We start from the raw sequence: 22,325 nt of genomic DNA on the forward strand, positions 1-22,325 counted from the left end.
AAGCCCAGCTGATGCAATCTGAGGCATCACCTGGAAGTCATATCCTTAGCAAAGACAATACTCTAGAACAGTAATTCTTAAACACCAGGGTCTCGGGACCCCTTTATGACCCTAATAATCATTGAGGATGCACCCAGCCTGGAAGAAATGAAGGTCTTCTGAAGGTACTCTGAAGGGACACTTGTATCTCTTCCTTTGGCTATCAGATAATTGACACAATGGTCCTCAGAAATACCAGCCAGAGGAGGAACTTGTCTCCTGGGTTTCACAGTTCTGACAATTTGTTATACCACCTTTCAGGAGAAAATGGAGCTAAGACAATGATGGGTCAATGATGTGTGGACTGTACCTTGACCAGGTCTGCTTAGCTATGCATACTTTTGATTTTCTACTTAAATCTAAATCTTATGTCAGTACCCTGGAGATGGAATTGGGGCAGGGAGGAAGAAGTATCACTGGACAAAGAGATTTGTCTGTCTTCCCAATGTGATCACACTGAATAAATGTCCTTTTCTGCTTCTCATTCTGTGTGTGTGTCGGAAGGGCGGGCAGAGAGAGGTAGAGAGACAGAAACAGAGAGTATACTTGCTCATGCACGTACATGTGGAGGCCCAAGGTTGTTGTCAGGCGTCTTCCACAATTGCGTCTCTACTTTATTTTGTAAGGCAGGTCTCTCACTGAACCTGGTGCTCACTGTTAGGCTAGACTGGATAACAAAAAAGTTCTCCAGTTCCTGGGATCTGTCTGTCTCTACCCCATTACCACGTTTGAGATTAAAGATGTGTACTGCCATGCCCAACTTTTATGTAGGTGCTAGGGATTCAAACTCAGGCCCTCATGTTTGTGCAGCAAGCACTTTATGTAATGAGCCACCTCCCCAGGCTCCTGTTTCTCACTATTTGTCTTTTTGATTGGCTTTGAAGACAGGTAGCCAAGTCTGGCTCATTAGGTCACAGACACTGACCCTGATAACTCTGGTAACAAAGGGCACCAAAGAGATTTGTCTATGTGGGCTCTATCAGTGTTCATTCCATTAGAAGTTAAAACCAAGAAATTTAAAAAACAAAAAAAAAAACTAAAAAAAAAAAACCACTTACTAATTTTAAATAATATCCATTACATATCAACAAATATGTTTATGAAGGATAACTGCATTTTCTAAAATAACAGCAAAAACAATTGATGAGAAAAGTGGCATTCTGTCACACGATGGCCAGTCTCTTTGGTTCTGGCTTAATTCAGGAGAGTTGGGATTCTCACAACTGCATATACATCTAATCTTCTGTGAGATGTTTTGGTTGAAGTAATTGACAAAAATACAGTATTACACAAATACATAGCTAAAAAGAAAAAGTTCTTAATAGTCTTTTTTGGATAGTTATGGACAATCTTTGATACAATACTAAAGTTTGACAAGTCAGATATTTTTTGGGGTGTCAGTGTGAAAACCAGAGTCAGATCAATAAACCCAATAATCATCTACATTAACTGGTCTGTATTTTATTTTGAATGCATGTTTTCCTCATGCATCACTTTAAGACTATGCACTAGAGAGCTAGAAAATACTAATTTACCTAGTTAATGATATTTTGTTATATAATAATTTAAAATAAGATTTGCTTATTTAACATTTTAATAATTTTTTAAAGTCAGCATACAAAGTAATGGTTTTTATTCTGGCATTTTCATACGGATGTACCATTACAAATAAGTCTTTAAGTTTTGAGATGGCTATCACGTTCTGCTGGTAGACACAGATTTTCTAAACATCTAATTTTTGCTTGAAACCTTGAGTTTTATCATTAACAAATAGTGTCAGTTACCTCAAACAACTGGACTAGCTTACCCTGTGCATGTTCATGAAAATGCCTGCTGACTACACAAGTTGAAATCATATAGCTTGTCAGTCATTCTTTTGATTAAAAATGAGATTCTATGGGGGGGGGGAGCAGCCAGTTTAGTCACAATGCAAAGAACTAACTGCATGTTAGTGTTCTTGAAACACCATGAGTAACCCAATGTAGCTGGTCTTTGTCTATTTCCATTTTCATCACACAAAAAATTCAAAGTGTACACTTAAGAACAGAGTTTTAATAAAATGAATACTTTTACTTCCTCAACCATAGCATTCTCAAATGCACAGCAATGGAGACTACAGTGACCACAGGTGCAGCTTGGAGCTACGCCAGTAGTTGTGCCCACTGTTACCTTTGCAAATGTCTGCAGTGAAAAGGCGAATGAGATCTTAAGTGCTATTATGAAAACAGTTTTGTTCTTGTAGACCTCCTGTAAAGATCTCAGTGACTGCCAATGATTCGAACACCAAATCTTGAGACTTGCTAAATCATTCCCAACATGGTTCTAGGACATGATAATTCACCATATTCTTAATAGCTTCTCCCATTAGGATAATGTATGTTACAGAGGAAAAACAAAGCCCTCAAAATATCAGTGGTTTAGAACAATGGTTTGTTTCTTACTGACAAAATGCTTCCGTTGGTAGGTAGAGTGGAAGGAGTTTGCTTGCCTGAGTCAGTGAGGGGACCTAGGCCGATAGAACAGAGCCATCTCAAATTGCATTGACCACTATCCAACAGGGAAAGCGAAACCTCTCTTGAGGGTTTCACCACAGCAATTAAAAACTTTCATCTAGGAGCAACACAAGTCAACTATGTTCATAGTCTACTAGCCACAACTACGTGTGTGTATATGTGTGTGTGTGTGTGTGTGTGTGTGTGTGTGTGTGTAGTACAATTCTAGACATGCCTGAGGGTATGGTGCTCATAATATTAGGTGACTACAGCAATAGCTAATGTGTACTGAGCATTTTTGATGTGCCATGTGCCACTTATTTATGCTTGCAACATTCCCATGAAGTCGGCACAGAACGGTGAAGTAACTTGTTCATGGTCATATTAGGAATGGGGCTAAGTGGGTAAAGGATTCTAGAGTCTATGATTTTAACTCTAAGTTATATTTTTATTAACAATGTATTCTCTAGCCTCAGGAAAAATGCAAAAAATAACTGCCTCATAAGGATGAATTTAAAGAATTGTCCTTATTTTGAGATGTCTTTTTTCCTATTAAATTAAAATGTCTTTCTCCTTACGAATTAATAGTAGCTGCTTTTAAAAATTTCCTTATTTGGAAAAAGAAAGGACTAGTTTCTCTGCATAATAATTTTGTTAATTTTAATTGACTAATTTTCTTAAACAAATATGTTTTAGTTCTAGGCTTAAATTCAGCTGAATTTTGGTCATTATGTACCAGGAACCATTCAAAGTTTTGTTTGTTAAACACAGTGCTACATAGCTTTATGTGCATTATTTCAACTCAATCTATGGCAAGCTATCTCCCTTGAAGGAAAATTAAGACATGCATTTTCCTTCATCATAAAGGAAAAATCTAGACCCTAAGCAGGCTCATAAGGGAATCTACGTCATAGCAGTAGATACCAGTTACTCTCTGCAAAAAATTATGAGAGAGCAAAGCAAGCTAGTCCAGAAGTATTTTGCTAAATTTCACAACCAAACTTCTGTCAGGAATCTTTGATAAGATGCAGTGTTAACTCTCAGAATAAGAAAGCAACAAGTTGATCCCATCAGCAGGCTCTGGAGCTCTGCCAAGGATGCTCGACTGAACATGAGCAGGACCCACTGGCTGAGGGCCCGGGCCTTTGAGCCAAACAGCAGCTTTGTTAAAAGGGACACATGGTTTAGACATAAGCAAGCTGTTTTGAACTGAACAGAATATTTATTAGCTTGCGTTGGAAAATGTGGATGTGCAGGAGAAATGCTCACTGTGAACAGGTGCCAGAGAACAGACAGCAAGCACTGAGAAAAAGAAGGCTTTTTGGGTAGAGAACCAAGAATACGCCTGATGTTTTAAGATGGTATTTTAATTAGTTTTTAATAAAAGAAAGAAATAAGAAAAAAGGAAAAAGGTTCTCAAAAGGTTTACATTGTTTTTGTAGTGTATAACATTTGAATTACAAGTTCATTATATCTTGGCCAGTCTCGTCCCTCTAGTAAGGTTAATAGTATTTTTCCTCACTGACCAAATAAGTAACAACTTTGAAAATGATTAAAGAGTTCATCTGCTTTCTCTACATACTGAAAGGATGAAGGAACCCTTTGGTTCTCCCCTCATTTTTAAGCTCCAGGTTCTTGGTGGAAGCAATCTTTTTTAATGGTGAAAAAAGAAGAGTTTGTAAATATCAAGAGCATTCTGGGAAGATTCATAAAACCACTTGGTCAAAAAATTGATTTCTAAGGCAGGCACGATAGTGGTACATGCCTTTAATCCCAACACTCCAGGGGCAGAGGCAGGCAGATCTCTGTGTGTCCAAGGCCAATTTGGTCTACACACTGAATTTTAGGTGAGCCATTGGTATACAGTGAAACGCTGTATCAGAAAAATTAAATGATTTCTAAATTTGAACATGGTGGACGATATCTATAATCTTAGGAGTCACCAGCAAGGCAGGAAGATTACTCAAAGTTTAAGCCCAGCCTGGGCTACAGAATTAAACTTTCCATGTCTCAAAACAAACAACATATTTTAGAAAGGGTAAAGAAAAATGATTTCTAAACTGCACTTAAGATACTCATTGAGTTTGTGGCATGAGTTCATGTTCAGTGTTTCTAAATCCTAATCTTTGAAAATGACCACTCAAGCTCACTGCCATTTAATATGGAAACCAAAGAGTCTTGATAATCTCTTTTAAGGATATCGTGCCCAGTCAGCTTTTAAAGGTGGTGTCCATGCTGCATTGCCTATGTGGGTCTTCAATATCTCTGTCCCATGATTAAAAGGCAGGATGTTTTCAGACAGCTGAGTTAGTATTTCCACATAGGAGGTGAAGAGTATGTCTGGCAGCCAGAACATACCATAAATCACCACTGATGGCTGGAATAGCAGGTCCTCTGGATGGGAGTGTAATGAGGACAGAGCCGTTGAGGATTCACAGGGCCAATCAGCAAGATGTGCAGGGTCAGAAAAAAGCTACAGTGCTCTAATGAGAGACAGCAGTAGAGGGAAAAGATTTCTGTACTAACACTTGTGCCAACTAATAAACAGGTTTGGCAGTGGCCAAATGCCCATTTTGTGTAGAAATCAGAACAAGCCAGATGTGCCAGGAATATACAAACCTACTCTGACCAAAAGAAAAGAGAGGTGCCAAGTATCTAAACTACTTGGAAAAAAAACCCCTATAATTCCTAAATACTGACAATACTTATGGACCTAGAATCAATTCCACAGACTTCAATGTCAAATCATTCTTTTCCTAAGTATTTTATACATTGTTGCTAAACATAGTTGCAAAACATATAAATATATACCTCAACCCTTGAAAGTAATCTGAGAAAACTATTAAGATAATGCTCATTGGTTTACAGCAATGGGGACTTCCTTAACTGTACCTGTTCATAGAAAAGACAGGTTACATATACAATGAGAAAGCTCAAGCAAGTGGAGAGGGCTGGGTCACACACAGCAATGTCTAGGACTAGGCTCCTGGAAGCAAAAGACAGCTACTTCCCCTTTAGTTCATCTCACTGACTGTAGATGCCACTCCTAAATCTCACTAGGCAAAAGAAGAACCAGTGAAAACGGTGAAGCACTACAAGGGGCTGATGAGCCTTACTTCCTCTAACAAAGGGCATGGCAGGTCAGGGCGAGAGTTGTATATGTGTCTAATCTAAGGGCAGATCAAAACACTCTGATTGGCAAACCTGGGCTCTAATCTGCACGGCCTTGAGAGATTTATATCAATTCACTCTGTATCAATTTTCTCACGTTGATAGAAAAAGGAAGTATGTTCTACATCTGTGCTGGATAGCTTTAGTTGTCAACTTGACACACCTGGGTAGAGGGAGCCTCAATTTGGGAATTGCCTCCATTGGACTGGCCTGTGGTCATGTCTGTGGGGCAATTTCTTGATTATTGAGTGATGTGGGAGGGCCCAGCCTATTGTGCATGGTGCCACCCCCAGACTGTATTGTATAAGAAAGCAGAGGGGATCCAGAGGGGGCCTGAACCTCCATCTCAAGCTGGAAGCAGGACTTGGTAATGTGTAAGAGTCTCTTGTGTGGTTCTGGTGTTGAAAGCGTGAAGGGGGTCACAAAGAGCAGCTGAGGCTTGAGACCCTGAGAGGCCAGGAAAGGCCATTGATGAATGTGCAACCTCAATTGCAGTGAAGATCCCCAGTACTGAAGGGATCGTCATGGAGAGAATCTGAGGCTTTGTACCCCGAGAGGCCAGAAGAGGCCATTGGTGAAGGTGCAGCCTCAATTTCAGTGGAAACTCCAGCTTTTTTGGAGATGCCAGAACCATGGGACGACCACCAAGGGTGTGGAGCAGTAGGTGTGGAATAGAGCTGGGCTGGGTCTGCAAGATGAGTTGTGTGTGCTGTGGACGGCAGAGTCAGAGAAGTGGAGCTGCCAAAACCCTTTGGAGTCAGAAGATCGTGAGTGAATCCCAGACATCCAGTCTTGAACTACTTTGCTGGACTTAGGTTTTACTTAGGTGTGCCCAATTCTTCCCTTTTGAAATAAGACAGTACTTGTTTAGATTTTACTGGATCCCACTGTGGGTGGCACCACCCCTAGGCTGTATTGTATAAGAAAGCAGATTGAGCATGGGCCAGAGGAGCAAGCCAGTAAGCAGCATTCCTCCATGGCCTGTGCTCCAGCTCCTGCCTCCAGGTTCCTGCCCTGAGTTCCTACCTTGGGCTCCTTAATGAATTGTGACCTTGGAGAGGTAAGTCAAATAAACCCTTTCCTCCCCAGGTTGGTATTGGTCAGAGTATTTTGTCACAGCAATGGAGAAACAAACTAGAACAACATCTCTGTCTTATGTAAGTATACCAGGACAAATAGGCTACTGAAAAAAAAAAAAAACTTATAAAGGAGCTTAGCATGGGACCTGGCTCAGAGAAGATAATCTACAAGATCTGACTGTACAAATAAAGAAGGCTCTGCACATGATAGAGGGATCCAGCTGGCATATCATCACTGATGAATCTTTAAATGTTCCCAGAAGCTGACCCAGAGTGCTTTGTACAATGAGTAAGGGAGTCACAAATTGTGGGTGTCAATGAGTCACCCACTATGCCTAAGCTGGTCTTTATAGGGGCCACCCACTTCAGATGATTAGAGGATGCCATATTAAGGCCTTGTAGGCACAGAAGTCAGACAGACAATTTTGGGGTTGTTTTGTTGCTAGCCAGCACATGACTGCTGTTGGAAGGAGGAAGGATCCTACCTAGCAAAAGGGATTTACTTAGGTTCTAGGCCTGGAGACTTTGAAATGCTTTTTAGTTGACATTCAGATCCCATTTTACAATTTAGCAAATTATTGGTCTAACCAAGAATGTTAATTACCACATTGTACTCTATTAGTGTTTATAGTCCTATTTGCAAAGGAACTGAATCCATTCATTCATTTGACCTAAACACACTGACCCCTCATTGCACATTGATAGTTGCAAAGACAGCAAAGACAAACACACCCTGCTTGCTATGACTGAATGTTTGTGTCTTCTACCCCAGTTCATGTTGAAATCCTAAACCCCAAAGTAATAGCATTAGGCAGTGGGGTTTTTGGGGAGAAGCCCTCCTGAAGGGAACTAGTGCCTTTATAAAAGAGGGCCTACAGAGGTGCCTTGTTCTTCCCACCATCCAAGGGCACAGTGAGAAGGTACCATTTGTGAGAAAGTGGGCTTTTACCAGAGTTGGTCTCTTCTGGAATCTTAATTTTTGGCGTCTCACCCTCCAGAACCATGAAAAATAGATTTCTGTTGTGTTATAAGCCACCCAGTCTGTGGTATTTTGTTATAGCAGGCTGAATGAACTAAGATGTTGATCTTACTCCTACATGTCTAGAGAAAAGGGAAATGTAGGTTACCATACTTTAAAGATCTAATTTTTATTTTTTATTTATATATATGCATGTCTCTGTGTATGTATATGCACATTTGGGTGGATGCCTGCAGAAGTCAAAAGACAGCATCAGATCTTCCAGAGCTGGAGTTAAGGAAAGTTGTGAGATGCCTGAAGTGGATGTTGGGAACTGAACTCTAGTCTTCTCAAAAGCAGCAAGTGCTCCTAACTGCTGAGCCATTTCTCCAGTTCTCAGGTTATCACAGTTTAATAATACAATATAGTGAGTATGGTACTGTAAACTAAATACAGAAAAATCTTGAGAGGGTGAAACAGAGCTACAAGGGAAAGAGTTACTTTGGGACTACTGCTTTTATGACAAGCGGGAAATGGGTACAGTCTAACTACAGACAAGATCTTGTCAAAAACAAAGATGTACAGAATAGGCTGATACTTTCAGACAATGGTAAGAAAAATGTTTGCAGCTGACACTTATATTTGTGTAAGGTGCAGGTGACAACTGGAGAGGTGGGCTTGAATCACCCAAATAGGCAATGCATGAGGTACTTAGATGGAGGCCGGTCAGATGATGTTGAAGGACTGATACGAGTATGGGCATCTTGAGAAAATGGCCTCACAGATAAAGTAAGCAGAAAACAGCACAGTATCCTGCCCAGGGCTTGGCAAGATGGAAGTCAGAATGAGTGAACACAATGCTCAGAGCTCATGGGCATAATCTCTCTGTAAAAGCAACTTCATGGAGGGGAAGGGCTAGACAAGAACATGGTACATTTAGGAATGCAGCATTTTGAGCTGCATTTTGACATTAGATAACCCTTAAATTGGAGAATTCATTCTGTAGAACTGAAACACTGAGACCTCTCTCTTGCCCTCTCCCTTTCTCTCTACATTTACAATTTTTATTTAATTTGGAGAAAATAAGGACTTGGGAGTCAGAAAATTATTGCTATCAGGATTACTTTATATATGTACATATATATGTACATATGTGCATGTATATGTATATATTCATGTATGCATGTGTGTTTGGGAGTTTGAGATACAGTCTTCTGTAGCCCAGGCTGGCCTCAAACTCACTATATAACTGAGTTTGACCTTTAAATTTATGATTGCCCAGCCTCTGTCTCACAGATGTGCCACCATGACTGGCCTTTTGTAATATTTTTTCATGAAGAAAAGGACATTGGGTTTTGGAGGGAGACTGGAAGAAAATACAAACAGAATATAAAACAGCACAAACAAACAGAACTTCTGTAATAATGTAGGAAGCAGTGCTAACCTACAGCTGCCAGAACAGAGGCGAGTGCTTTGAGACTCTTTACCACCTAGTGAGGGCCATAAAAGCAAGCCATGTATGACGTAACAAGTCTTACCTTCCTTTTGATATCCGTGAACTGGGAAAACATTAAAGACCAATAAAACGACAGCTCCAGTATGTAATAGTAGTGAAGGTCAGTTGTGAGTGGCTGAAGATGAAAGAAAAAAGGAAACGTTAATAGTTAATGGGAAACCCAGTTTGTATCCCAAACATCTCAAGCTCATTGCTGGACAGTAGTAACACGGTCTTATCCTGTATACAAAGAATTCCTGTCCTATTCTTTGTAGATAATGGAGCTGAAGAGGATGCCTCTAGATCACAGCTAAATAGCATTATTTTTATTTCATCTCAAACCCGAGAAAGCATTAGCCAGCATGAAAATTTGGGATCTTATCCATTATTCAGTTAAACAACAGCATTTACAGTTCTTTCACATAAGTAGCTACAAAATTCCTTATGCAACCCAGAACAAATTCGAAGTGAGAGAGTGAGAGAGCGAGAGCGAGAGAGCGAGAGAGCGAGAGAGCAAGAGAGAGAGAGAGAGAGAGAGAGAGAGAGAGAGAGAGAGAAACTGGCTGGTGGACAGGACAACTGCTGTGACAGTCCAAAGGACAGGTATAAGGAAAGCAGGTGGCAGAAATGAGTTCCTTATTGGTCAATGAGGCACAGTTTCAATGAGGTATTAATCAGAAAGTTGTAAAGTTGTATTCTTAGAAAATGTTCAATGTATTGCAATATTCAAAAAGAATGATTCAAAAATACTTATGGAAAGATCAGAGGGATAGAAAGGCTGCCAAGAGAAACCCAGCTAGGCAGATACCCAGCCAAGAAACCCAAGATAGAGATCCAGCTCTGCAGTTTCTAATACGTTATTTGCTTATAAAATGGGGAGGAAGGAACGTCTGACGTAACCACCTCAGGGGCTCAAGACAGTAAAGTCAGGAAAATTTATTTTATACAAAAATCCATAAAATTAAGGTTTTTCCAATGACACTTCTGAAAAGTTGTTTTTAACTGTTTTTGATGAGCTGTAATGAAATGCCTTAGTTGATTGGAATGAATGAAAACCCTCCAGAACTATTCAAACATGTCCATACTGCTGTCCAGAAGGTAACATTGTATATTGTAAATGAAACTAAAATTCTATGCACAGGATGCCACAGCATAATGGATGACTATCACAAGATGACATCTACTTTCTAAGCACGGGTATCAAGGAAAATGACTTGTTCCTCTCATATTTCTGCAACAGTGTACATTATAGGTTAGGATATCAGACTGGCAATTCTAAACTTTACATGACAAAGGACATTAGTATAGTTTGAATGTTGTTATTCCTCCAAACTCATCTGTTGAAGCCCAATATCCAATATGAAGGAATTTGGAAGAAGGGCTTTTGGGAAGTAATCAGATCATGAGAGTGGGAGTTCTTATGAATGGGACACAATTGCTTCTTATGGAATCCCATTATGGAGCCTGGTGACTAAGACAAGCATCAACGCTCAGTGGTTCTTTGAAGAAAATATATTTTCCACTGAAATGCCCTTTTAAGACTGGAAGGCATTAGTAAGAAGGACGGTTTTCAGGCAGATGTTTTCATCAGTAAAATCTAAGAAGATAGGGCCCTGATTTTAGCCTTTGAGCCAAGGTCAAATTTCAGTGTTAATGAGATTCTTTTACTCCTGGCATCATCCTCTGTGAAAATGCCTCAGGGGTTATGAGGACACACTAGATCACATCTAGAAACCGCAGAGTTCACAGGAGAGCAACAGAGTAATAACCACATTCATGAATTGCTCTGCAGTTAATGAAGCACACTCACATGCCAACTGCTTTGAGTGTCACAAAAATCCTATGAAATTAGTGCTCTCATTCTATATCTAAATTATACAGTGGACAGGAAATTGCTGTCAGTTAATTCAGGTTAAGAGGTCACATCCAGGTCTCACAGCTAGTGAGGCCCCTGACCACTGCTTTAGGCTTCTCCTGCCCAGTGTGTGATCCCTGTAACAAGCTGGACAAAGGTCAACCTTGGCTCTTTTTTCATCTTTAAAATATAAACACATAGAAAATTATTACATGTGTAACAAATATAACATGTATGTTCACACTGAAGAAGCAATGTATGCTTAAAATTGAAGCATACTACTACTTTTCACCTAAAATCTATTCACTCATCTAATATAAGTATGTTAAAGACATAATAAATGTTTCATGAGCACGCTTAGTCTTTCAAAGTAAAGGCTTGAGTCTGAATCTGAGCTGTAGTCTGTTTTATATGTAGTTATATAGACATGATTACATATAAAACACTAGTTGCATACATGCTATTTAATTACTCATTCCTCCCCGCCCCCACACACAAGGAAAGTCACTAAGTTTCTGTTAGCATATGACACTTGTTAAAGATAACACTGTTCCCACAAGAGATCCAGAATTTATCTTGAATTTTGGGAGCAGTGCACTGAATTATTCAGTATTAGGAAATAATGTCTTCTCAGTAAAAGACAATTCTTATCGGAATCCCCACATATAGTATCTTTCTTTCTATCCTAACAGTATTTTCTACTTTTAAATATAATCGTAGTTCCAACCCCCTCCCCGCCCTTAGACTTTCATGATGAATCTATGGCGCTGCCTGTGAAACAGCCCACAGCTACATTTTGGGCCACAGTTCTATATATTCCTCTAAGAAATGAGAAGTTTCTCAGCTATAGTCATGAATGAGATAGCTATTTTGGATTACCTAACAGTTAAGAACAAGGTTACGTGAGACATTTCACATGGATTTATCACAATGTCATTCATGTTACAGGACTTTCCTCTTAAACATGGGGCAACACAGCAGCTGCCATGCCAACATGTCAATTAAGGTTTCTAGAAGCCTTTAATGTCCTTTTATAATAGACATTTAGATTTGTATGGATTGTGATGCTCAGTATACCACTAGAGGATAGAAGGAAAGCTTTCAATGACAACATTCCATGTATTAGAGACAGTAAAGCAGCAGCTGGGCCTGAACTGGTTCTCCCCTGATTCAGTCTCTATCAGATCTCCCTGGAACACAGCTATCTCTTACTATGTCATGTTGCTTATTTACATTCTTTAAAGATCCAAGGTGCTTATTATAATACCGAGTTGCATTTGCTCCCCATATATGATATATCCTGACTAAGCTAGAAGGTTCCCAGCTAGGAATTCTTAGTCCACATTCAAGGAAAATAACTTGGACAAGGACATGCGCTAATGTTGCAGGATCATGAAAAGATGCAAAGGTACATCAGTGAATAGGGATCTAAAATACTCCCTTTTCAGAGGTGTGCTTTAATCTCACTTTTAAAGATGCTTTTTCTTCTTTTTTAGTCACAGAAACAATTTATTCATGTGTAATAGTACAAGCCCATTTTTTTTTCTGTGCTGAAGGAAATGGTGCTTGATTTATGTATTTAGAGGCTGTTTCTAAGCTACAAAGTGAACAGAACTCAGCGTGCAGGCTCCAGTCCCACACTTGAGCATTCCCACTTGTGGAGGCAAGCTTGTACTGTCAGCAGGCCTTCAGACTTCCCTTTGTTATGAGAAATAGGAATCAGCCACCTGTTGAAGAAACTACATCCTGTTCTCCAACAAAGGACCTTCCAAGTTGACTCCATTTGCAAAAGCAATTCGTCTTTGATTTTGAACTTCATTCAGAACACACAAAGCCTTGTCCAGCATTAACCAGCAGGTGCAGAGCCCAAAAGTAAGTGGCTGTTGTAGCCTGCCTGAAACCATGAAGTTGACATAAGGAAGATCCCCTCTGTAAACCCCAGTCAGTCAGTCCTTACCTGGTAGGGGTAGTTATACCAGCAATGTCTTGTATTCCACAACCAAGGGGTCTGGAAAAAAAATTAACAAAGAAATAGACTTTACATGCTTTATATTGCTAAAGGGATAAGAGACACTTGTAATGGGCTCTTGGGATTTCAGTAATTTACCTGTGTGAAAAGAGAAGGATTTAAAACAACTAGGAATAGAATATTTAACCAACTGGTATCACACCACACCTTTCTGGCATGGAGATTCTTTCACCTGGAGTTTTTTATACTTTGCTAGTCACGCAGACATATTCCTGCAATGTAACCAACCTCAACAGCAGTGACTTCAGTACTAGATGCAAATCATCCATTCGGCTTATGAAAAATCAGTGCTGACAGACACCAGGGTTCATTGGCCTACAGGCATGCCTCACTTCAGGAGGACACCTCAAACGAACCCTTATAGCACACACCACCACCCAACCTGTGGTCTAGGTTTCTATGACAATTTATTCTTAATTTGATGTCAGTCATTTGACTTAAAAATATCTAACTAGAAAATCTCAGTATATATACAGATTCCAAAACCTGTAATTAACAAGAGATGGATTCACTTGGGTTCTAACAGAGAGTTGAACCATCCAGTAACATTAGAATAAACTTTATAAAAGTTTGCATGAATTTTGTCATTCTTTTGCATCCATCATCCACTGATAACCATGAGCTCTGTAGTACACATCTCTATAGACTTGATACATACACACACACACACACACACAGATATATATAAAATTTGTATCTTTCTTATGATTCATCCCCCTGCACCATCACTCTTGTATCACAGGTATAGAGATAGTTTCATGCTTGTTGAAGCCTGTCTGATATACTTTTAAAAGTGCTTATTAACTCATTTAATCTTTATAAGAGCTAATAATATTTGGCTTATTTTTCCTTCAGATAAATTCAGGCTCTGAGTCTGATAAAACTTTGCAGATGAAATAATTCAATAGTGCCAAAACAGCAAACCAAACATAGACTGATTCCCTACTGAGATGTAGTCACTACATCCTGCCTCTGAGTCTGACAAAACTAAACCAGACCTCAGGATAGGGAGTCAGACTGACAGAAGAGGTCATCTCATGCACCAACTTGAAAAACCATAAGCCCCTATGTTTCCCCTTCACTTAAGCACTATTTATTCGTTCCTTTTGATTCCGGTTCCTTGTTCTCCACTTGCTATTGGTCCAGTACTGTCTGTATCAGTATCTTGTTGTCCTTGACTTCCTGAGGGTCTGGGCTGTGTCTGTCTGTTTCCTCCATTTATCTGTGAAACTGATGTTGACTATTGACCCCAAGGAGTGAAAATGAGGATCAAATGAGATGAGGCATAATAAAACACTGTGGTCTCTTCAAAAGCTTAGTATATTATATTTTTATATTGTACAGATAATATATGTTCATTGAAGACCTAGAAAATACAGAAAAGAACAAAAATAAAAGCAATTTAAATTCCCATCATCATTAACACTTTAAATATTGCATATTTTTGCTCTTTTTCCCTATGTAATAGAGGTATAAATACAGATTTATTTTTAAATATACATACATATGCATGTTTTTAAAGTGTGGGCACAGCATAAAATCTATTTTAAAATACATTACAAATGTTACTACTTTTTGCTCTGCTAAAGTTATCTCACAATTAACTGAAAATCTGGGGGAAAATTATGTCATATGCACATGTTTACCTCACCCCCAGCATCAGTGCTCAGGTTGACAGGTCAGCATGTCCTGAATGTAAATGAAAAGGAATTAAATATGAGGTCTATAAGAAGCCTATTAGTGCTTCTCTGAATAAATCCATCATGAGCCTCAGGGTGCAGGTATGCCTGCCTCTGAAGATATAGCTCTCCCACTGTGGCCACCCTTTGCTGTCACAGGCAGAATACAGGCATACAGAAAAATGTACCACCCAGAACTCTTCCTATGTGAGCTTCTTGGCTCACCAATGTTATTCTAAACCCAAGCTCATTCCTGATATATCAGATGTTCATCATCTAGACCTGCATCTTCTGTAGGCCTGCTATCTGACTGCCCTGTGCAGTGGATGACTGTCTATCTTGTACTGGGCTCCTGCCATCTGAAGCTAGGAAGAAAATCTAGACACCATAAATTTGACAGTCACCAGAGCCCCAGCTCAGCTAACAAGCATGTTTATCAAACATTTTAATAATAGAATCTTTTGGAAATAGTGCATGTTCACTTATACCCCTCTCTGACAACATATTAACAGTATCTTCTACATGCATTGCACATTTTTCGAAGGTCTCATGCTATGCCCCCAAACATTGTAAGATAGGTAGATCAAGTGTCTTTCCCAATTTACATCTAAGAAAACAAAAGTCCATGGCAAGATGATTCTCCTGATTTTTTTGTACAGGTTTAGCATCTACAATCCATTAATTCAAATCAGAAGTGCCCCCAAATTCAAAACCTTAAAATATTAAAATCTATGCAAACATTCCTAAATCCAAAACAGCTGAAATCTGGAATAATTCTAGACTCTATATTTTTGAGAAAGCCTATTCAATCTGTGGCTGGGTGGCAGTAACATATATAACTGTTTTAATTTGAATTTATCCCATGAAATTGTTTAGTAATTCCTTTAAGCAATCTCTCCACTGATAAAACTTGAATACTGCTCCTAGAAGTCATGAGTTATTAAACAACAAAAAAATCCCGTTACCAGGTATAAAATACCACCTTATGAATGGTTGGTAGAGGAGGCCCCAGAGGTCCCCCAAATAATATAGGCTTTTGTCATGTCTCTTGATTACCCATCAGAATTAGATGGTAAGACTTTGTTGCTAAGGATACCACACACCTTGGTACACAGTACAAAAAATAAAGCCAGAGCTGTGCCGGAAGCTTCCTTTCTGCTGGCTAGCTTCTTAATACCAAAACGTGCTATGCAGGCTGCCTGGGAGAAGGGGGTAAGCATCAATGGTCTTATCCAATTGTGAACCCTCAAACTATAGCAACAATTTATCAGGTACGGTAAGGTGTGCTCACTGCTGCAATGTGGCACAATTACTGTGGGGGCAACAGGCAGTTCTCCACAAAAGAGTTCATGTCTGGTATTGTACATTCATTAAAATACCCATGGCTGGGAAGGTCAAAGACCCTAGACAGGAACCTCCTACTGTTGTTTAGCTAAACTGACACAGCATCAAACTGCTTTATAAAAATCTGTATTTATATCCATAGACAAATGCTTCTTTGGTCAAAGAAGCTTCTCTTTATAATGAATGGTAGTGAATGCAGAGTCATGGCTGTTCAAGGTGCTGAGAACAAGGTGGGGTGGAATGCTGAGCCTTAAACAGGCCCTTCATACCATCCTCTCTAAGGTTTAGGAACCATCATAGAAGAGCATAAAGAATGTAAGAGCCAGAAGATGGGTAAGTTCTACAAAGTGCTGTTTTCTGGATATGACACAGCCATTGCAATCACGAACCCACAGCAGCTCTGGTTGCCTGTACTGGACCTGCACAACACTGGAGCTGTCAACAGCTAGTCATGGATAGGAGAGGGGCTCCTGATGGAATCTGGGGGAGGAGGGGGGTCATTATATTTAGATATGTACCCTTACTGGTGAGCCCATCAGGTTCTACTGGAGAGTTCTAAACTCATGGTCACTCAGATAGCCCTGGTTAAATTCAGTGGATAACAAAACAAAACAAAACAAAACAAAGGGATAAGAACATGGGGGGGGGTCGGCGCTGATGGGTGGGAAGGAGTTAATAGAGGGCAAGGGTGAGAGAAATTGGAACGCATTTTATTTAAGTATGACATTGTCAAAAAACAAATTTAATTTTAAAAACTTCAGTTTTTCAAGCTTTTTCAGAATCATTTCTACATTCATTTGATGTCAAATTTTGTATTGTCTATCATACAAATTAAGGGATGCCAAAAATTAAAAACATAAAAAGCTGAAATAGATACTTAAAAAGAGTAATGGTGATTTTACAATTATACATTCATTTAGTTTCTTTCTGTTACCCTTGGGGTATAGTCGTTCCTTTCTCTGTTCTTTGTATTGCTTCAAGTATTCTTTGAAGGGCTGGTTTTGTGGACATGTATTCTTCCAGCCTATTCGTGTAGTGGGAGATTTTTCTTTCCCCTTCAACTATAATAGACATTTTTTCTGGGTAAAGTATTCTGGGTTGGCATTTATGGTCATTTAGAACTGGAAATACCTTGGTCCAGGCTCTTCTGGCTTTCATAGTTTGCATTGATAAGTCAGCTGTGATTCTGATGGGCTTTCCTTTGTATGTGCCTTGTTTTTCTTTTGCAACTTTCAGTGTTCTCTCTTTGTTCTGTATATTTAGTGTTTTTATGATGATACGCCATAGGGAGTTTCTTTTCTGATCCTGTCTATTTGGTGTTCTATGTGCTTCTTGTATTTTATGGGGATGTCTTTCCTTAATTTGGGGAAGTTCTCTTCTACAATCCTGTTTAAGATCTGATCAATACCATTAACCTGAGATTCTTTTCCTTCCTCTATGCCTCTGATATGTAGATTTGGTCTTTTCATGGTGTCCCACATCTCCTGCATATTCCATTCCTGTGTTTTTAAAGATTTTTCATAATCTTTGCTTGAGCCGTCCAATTCTTCAACTTTATCCTCCAGTGTTGGTATTCTGTTTCCTCTTTCATTCACTCTAGTGGTGAGGCTTTCCCCTACTGTTTCAAGTTGGCTTATTGAGTTTTTCACTTTCTTCTTCGTTTCGGCCTATGTTTTCTTCAATGTTTCTATCTCTTTTGTGAATTCAGTCAGAAGTTTATCCTTACCTTCTTTTAGGTCTTTGTGTGTTCTTTAAATTCACTGAATTCCTTGATCATGTTTATGACTGTTCTTTTAAATTCTGTGTCCTGCGTTATCTCTAGGGGATTCTGCTTGTAGAATTCTTCTACAAGACTGGAGTGCGGAGGGAATGTACTGTTTTGGTTTTCCACATTATTATCCCTATTTTTGTTGTTGGCATGTGGATTTCTTTTGTTGTTTATGATTCTGGTATGAAACTCAAGCCCTCTTTCATCAAGTTAAAGTTTGTTTCTGTTTGTACTATTGGTGTGCCTTATTGTTTTCTTATTGGGTCTGTAAAGCTGATTGGTCTAGGTTTCAGGCTCTCTCAGATTTTATATTGGAGGGAACCGATGGCTTCAGATCAGCTACTCAGGAGCTCCCACAGAGGCCCAAGTCAGGCTCCAGTCAGGTACACTCAGGCTTTCTTCTAACATCTAGACCCCTACTAGCAGGTACTCAAGGTACAATTTGGGAAGTTCGCTAAGGGGAGGCCCGATTTAGGCACTCTCAGGCGGTCTGCTGAGTTCTCAGCCCCTATACCTGGGGGGAGGCCAGGTCAGGCACTCTCAGGCAGTCTGCTGAGTTCTCAGCCCCTATACCTGGGGGGAGGCCAGATCAGGCACTCTCAGGCAGTCTGCTGAGTTCTCAGCCCCTATACCTGGGGGGAGGCCAGATCAGGCACTCTCAGGCAGTCTGCTGAGTTCTCAGGCCCTATACCAGGGGGAGGCCAGGCCAGGCACTCTCAGGCCATCTGAATAATGGTGATTTTAAAAAACCTCTGAAAATCCTCAACTTGGTAGTGTGAGTTTAGTATCTTTCTAAATAATAAAATCACTGCATCTCAAACTGTGTGACAAATCAAGCACATTTCCCAGAAATCTTTTTCACATGGCATTACAATCCAAAGCATTTATCAAGGTTAAAAAAGCCAATGATTCTCAAATTTTGTTCTGGTAAATCAGGGGACTAGCATCTTTTGTTTTAGGCCCCAGCTGGCCTAGACCTCACTATGTAGACCAGGTTGGCCTTGAACTCATAGAGATGTGCCTACCTCTACCTCCAGAGTGCTGGGATTAAAGGCATGTGCCACCACACCTGGCAAGGACTAGTATCTTTTCTCCTCACACACTGGTACCTTTAAATAATGTTATGAAGCAGTGTATAGACATAAGATAATTTATACACATTATCTAATTTAATTAATACACAATTTGTCAGTGATCAAGTAACATAGCCAGCAGGTACCTACCCTAAAAGATTTACAAAGAACATGGCAGCTCAGACCTTGTCAAATTGCTAAAGTACAGGCTGTGATTCAATAGGTCAGGACTCGGAGGTAAAATTCTGCATTTCTAAGGTGCTAGGGGATGTAAGAATGCTGATTCTAAACAACTCATGTTATTTCACAATTCAGTGTATATGAACGAATTACTGAATTAGTTCTAATCTTTACGATAACCATTTACAGCAGGAAACTATTGCTAGTAAACTAACAGCTAGAGGCAATGTTTCCACTCAATCTCCCTGTTTAATACAGTCACATATCTAACCTCCAGCAGAAGAGTTGTGAGCAGAATTCATGTAAGCCACTTTGGGATGCTGCTCCTGACAGTGACTGTGAAGGAGCTTGCTGCACCCCTCCACTGCCACTGGAGGGAGCTAAGGAAAACCAGGCTGCACCTTTGGCTTTGAGATGGAAATTTCTATTGAGGCTGGTGTCAGGGGTTCCCTATCAGTCCTTGTCTACTTACTTTAGTCTGTATAAGATAAATAAATATCACATCTCTGATAGCTAAGCTACTGAAACAATAGCATAACTTGCATTTTAACACACACATCAATGTAAATTTCATTAAAGACACCTCAGAGAGGCATAGTAATAAACCCAGAGCTACCTCGCTGGCAAGCAGGAAGGGTGGGATGTGAACTCAAGCCAGTCAGGCTTTTGCACTCTCCTTTCCCTTAGATGCTCTGGGTATGCAAAGAATGGGCAATGAAAGAAAAACATTGGGCACTTGGACATGATTTCACATTTTTAGGTAATTGTTTATTTAAAATTAGAAAGAACTCCCCAAATCTAGATAAATGTACAGAAAAGCCCCACGTTATCATTCATCAGTAAGACACTTCTGGCTTGCATCCTGTATTTTTCTGTTGGCCAACAGAAATTGCACCAACATTTTAAAAATCTATCATGGAGTGATTTGCATTTCTCACCTGAATTCATATGCTGAAGTTTTAACCTCCAACATGATTATATTTGGAGACAGATCCGTTAGATCTTTCTCTCTCTCTCTAGGCACGTTTAGAAGAGAGACATGTGGAGACTTCAGTAAGAAAGTAGCCATCTGCATTCCAGGAAGTGGGTCTCACCACACACTGATGCCCGCGGACCTCATTTTGGAGCTTCCAGCATCCAGAAGGGTGAGGGATACATTTAAGCTAGTCAGTGGCATTCTGTTACAGCAGTCTGACATAACACAGCATCATAAGACAACCCCTCTGAAATGTGCAGACCAGCTACTAAATTACAAAGCAAATGATTTCATTATAGGTTGACTTATAAAACAATCTGAATAAGACTAAGGTCCCATTATGGTGAATGAAAAATTACCTCTAACATTTTCAATCTAAACCACAATGTACAAAGGGATTTTTCATTATATTGTGAACATCTGCTCACAGATACCAACTCAGTAGCAAGCACATCCATTAATAACAGAGTCCCAGGAGAGGAGTCTGTGGCTTTTTTCACCCTCAGCAAACCCAATCCCAGCAGAAGGATGGAGGCCAGGACCCTGCTGCGGATCACCTTGCAGCCTTCATTTGCATACAGACCATATAGAAGACCATATGTGACCCCTATTTCTTATTTTCTCTTTAAAGAGTAAAGAAGCCACCTGTTAGTAAACTTATCAGGCTGCTTTTTAAAAAGTCATTTGTACTACTAAGAGTCTATCATGAACAAAACCCATAAAAATAGATAAGGTCTGAATCTCTTTTCTCTTTATCACTTGAAGTAATTATGCCAAGTTAGGCTAATAAGAAAACAGATGTTGAAGCAAGGACCAGAAAAAAGAATAACTAGTTAAGCAGGGAAGGGTTCAGTGATTAAGTAAAAAACACAAACACATATACAGATGCATACATACATACTTTTTTTTCAAGAAGCTGTTAAGTACCTGCAGCTGTGGTATTTAGTTTCTTTCATAATAATTATTTTGGTTTAACAAGAGAACATGAATTATACAAAGTATTATAGGTATTGTCTTATCAAAGATGTGAAAGGTGTGTGGGTGTTTACCCAAAGTTAGCATCTTAGACACAATCACGTTTGCTATCTCCATCAAAACTCCCTCTTGGGCTTTCACAAAGGCCAAAGGAAGACAGTTTAAGAAACATACTGTTCTCTAAATAGCTTAAGTCCTACATATATGGATCTTTGGATTATTCATGAAAATTCCAGAAAGGTATCTCCCTGGATTAAATTAATACATTAATAATGTATAAAATAGGAGGTAGGAATTGGCTAGGCAGTTAGGGTAAAAAGACCCTAAAGAAAGGTAGCCAGTTTCTTGGCTAAAAGTCAAAATGTCCTTGGGACTGTTAGCAACATACTCTGTTCCAAAGGCCAAAAATGTCAAAGTATTTGGGAGCTTGTATCTAATCCTTAAAAGATTTTAGCATTACCTCTTCAAAGGGGGAATGTTAGAGTACCCAAAAGCCCCATAAAAATAATAAATGAAAGAAGAAGAAAAAAGAAAAGAAAAGAAAAAGAAAAAAGTGATGGGGAGATATGGGAGGTGTTGGAAGGGAGGGAGTGGGCATGGATTTGATCAAAACAACTTAGCCCTCTATGTTACTGAATATGTTAAAGCTGTAATGAAATGCTTCTTCTAATCATGTGGTTATTAAATAAAAAAATAAATTTAAAAACACCTTATATGCATGTATGAAATTCTCAATAAAGCCTTTTTGTAAAAGTTAAAAAAAATATTGCACATCCTTTTAGGAAACTGCTTCTATTCCCACTACTCTGAAAACATGTCAGCAAGGTTCTGTTTATACCTTATACCTTTTGGTTATATCGAGGACCCATGTCAGAAACAGACATAAATATGCTTCTATGTCTGCAGTGAACTTATACTAGAAAAATCATCATTTGTGCATGCTGAGTTCAATGTATACGACCCACGTGATATTTTTCCTTTCAAAGTTTGTCCAAGAGAAGAAACAATGCTTTTTTTCCTGTGAAAACATGGTATGTTTCCTCTTGACATGAGAGAATGAAGTTATTTCACCTTGGCTTTGGGAAGGTGACAGTTTTAAAGCTCAGTCATGCCCATGGTGACTGTGTTTCAACATCTCTGCTTATTTCTCCTTTAAACTGTAGTTTCTGCAAATGTTTAACATTTACATTAAACATTGGAAATCCTCTTAGG

At 39.3% G+C, this 22,325-nt stretch overlaps 1 protein-coding gene across 2 annotated transcripts in view; it reads right to left on the minus strand.

The window, feature by feature from the left end:
- Positions 1 to 22,325, minus strand: part of Cers6 (ceramide synthase 6) — a 308,765-nt gene that overhangs the window by 66,890 nt on the left and 219,550 nt on the right. For both annotated transcript variants that reach the window (XM_017799289.2, XM_008837818.3), the window contains exons 5-6: positions 13,047 to 13,097; positions 9,278 to 9,370 (exon numbers count right to left, since the gene is read on the minus strand). In XM_017799289.2, the coding sequence (XP_017654778.1) occupies positions 9,278 to 9,370; positions 13,047 to 13,097 (144 nt within the window). The remainder of the gene's footprint in view (positions 1 to 9,277; positions 9,371 to 13,046; positions 13,098 to 22,325) is intronic.

Source organism: Nannospalax galili, unplaced genomic scaffold (genome assembly GCF_000622305.1).
Source record: "Nannospalax galili isolate Female #2095 unplaced genomic scaffold, S.galili_v1.0 scaffold1398, whole genome shotgun sequence".
Classification (NCBI taxonomy): Eukaryota; Metazoa; Chordata; class Mammalia; order Rodentia; family Spalacidae; genus Nannospalax; species Nannospalax galili.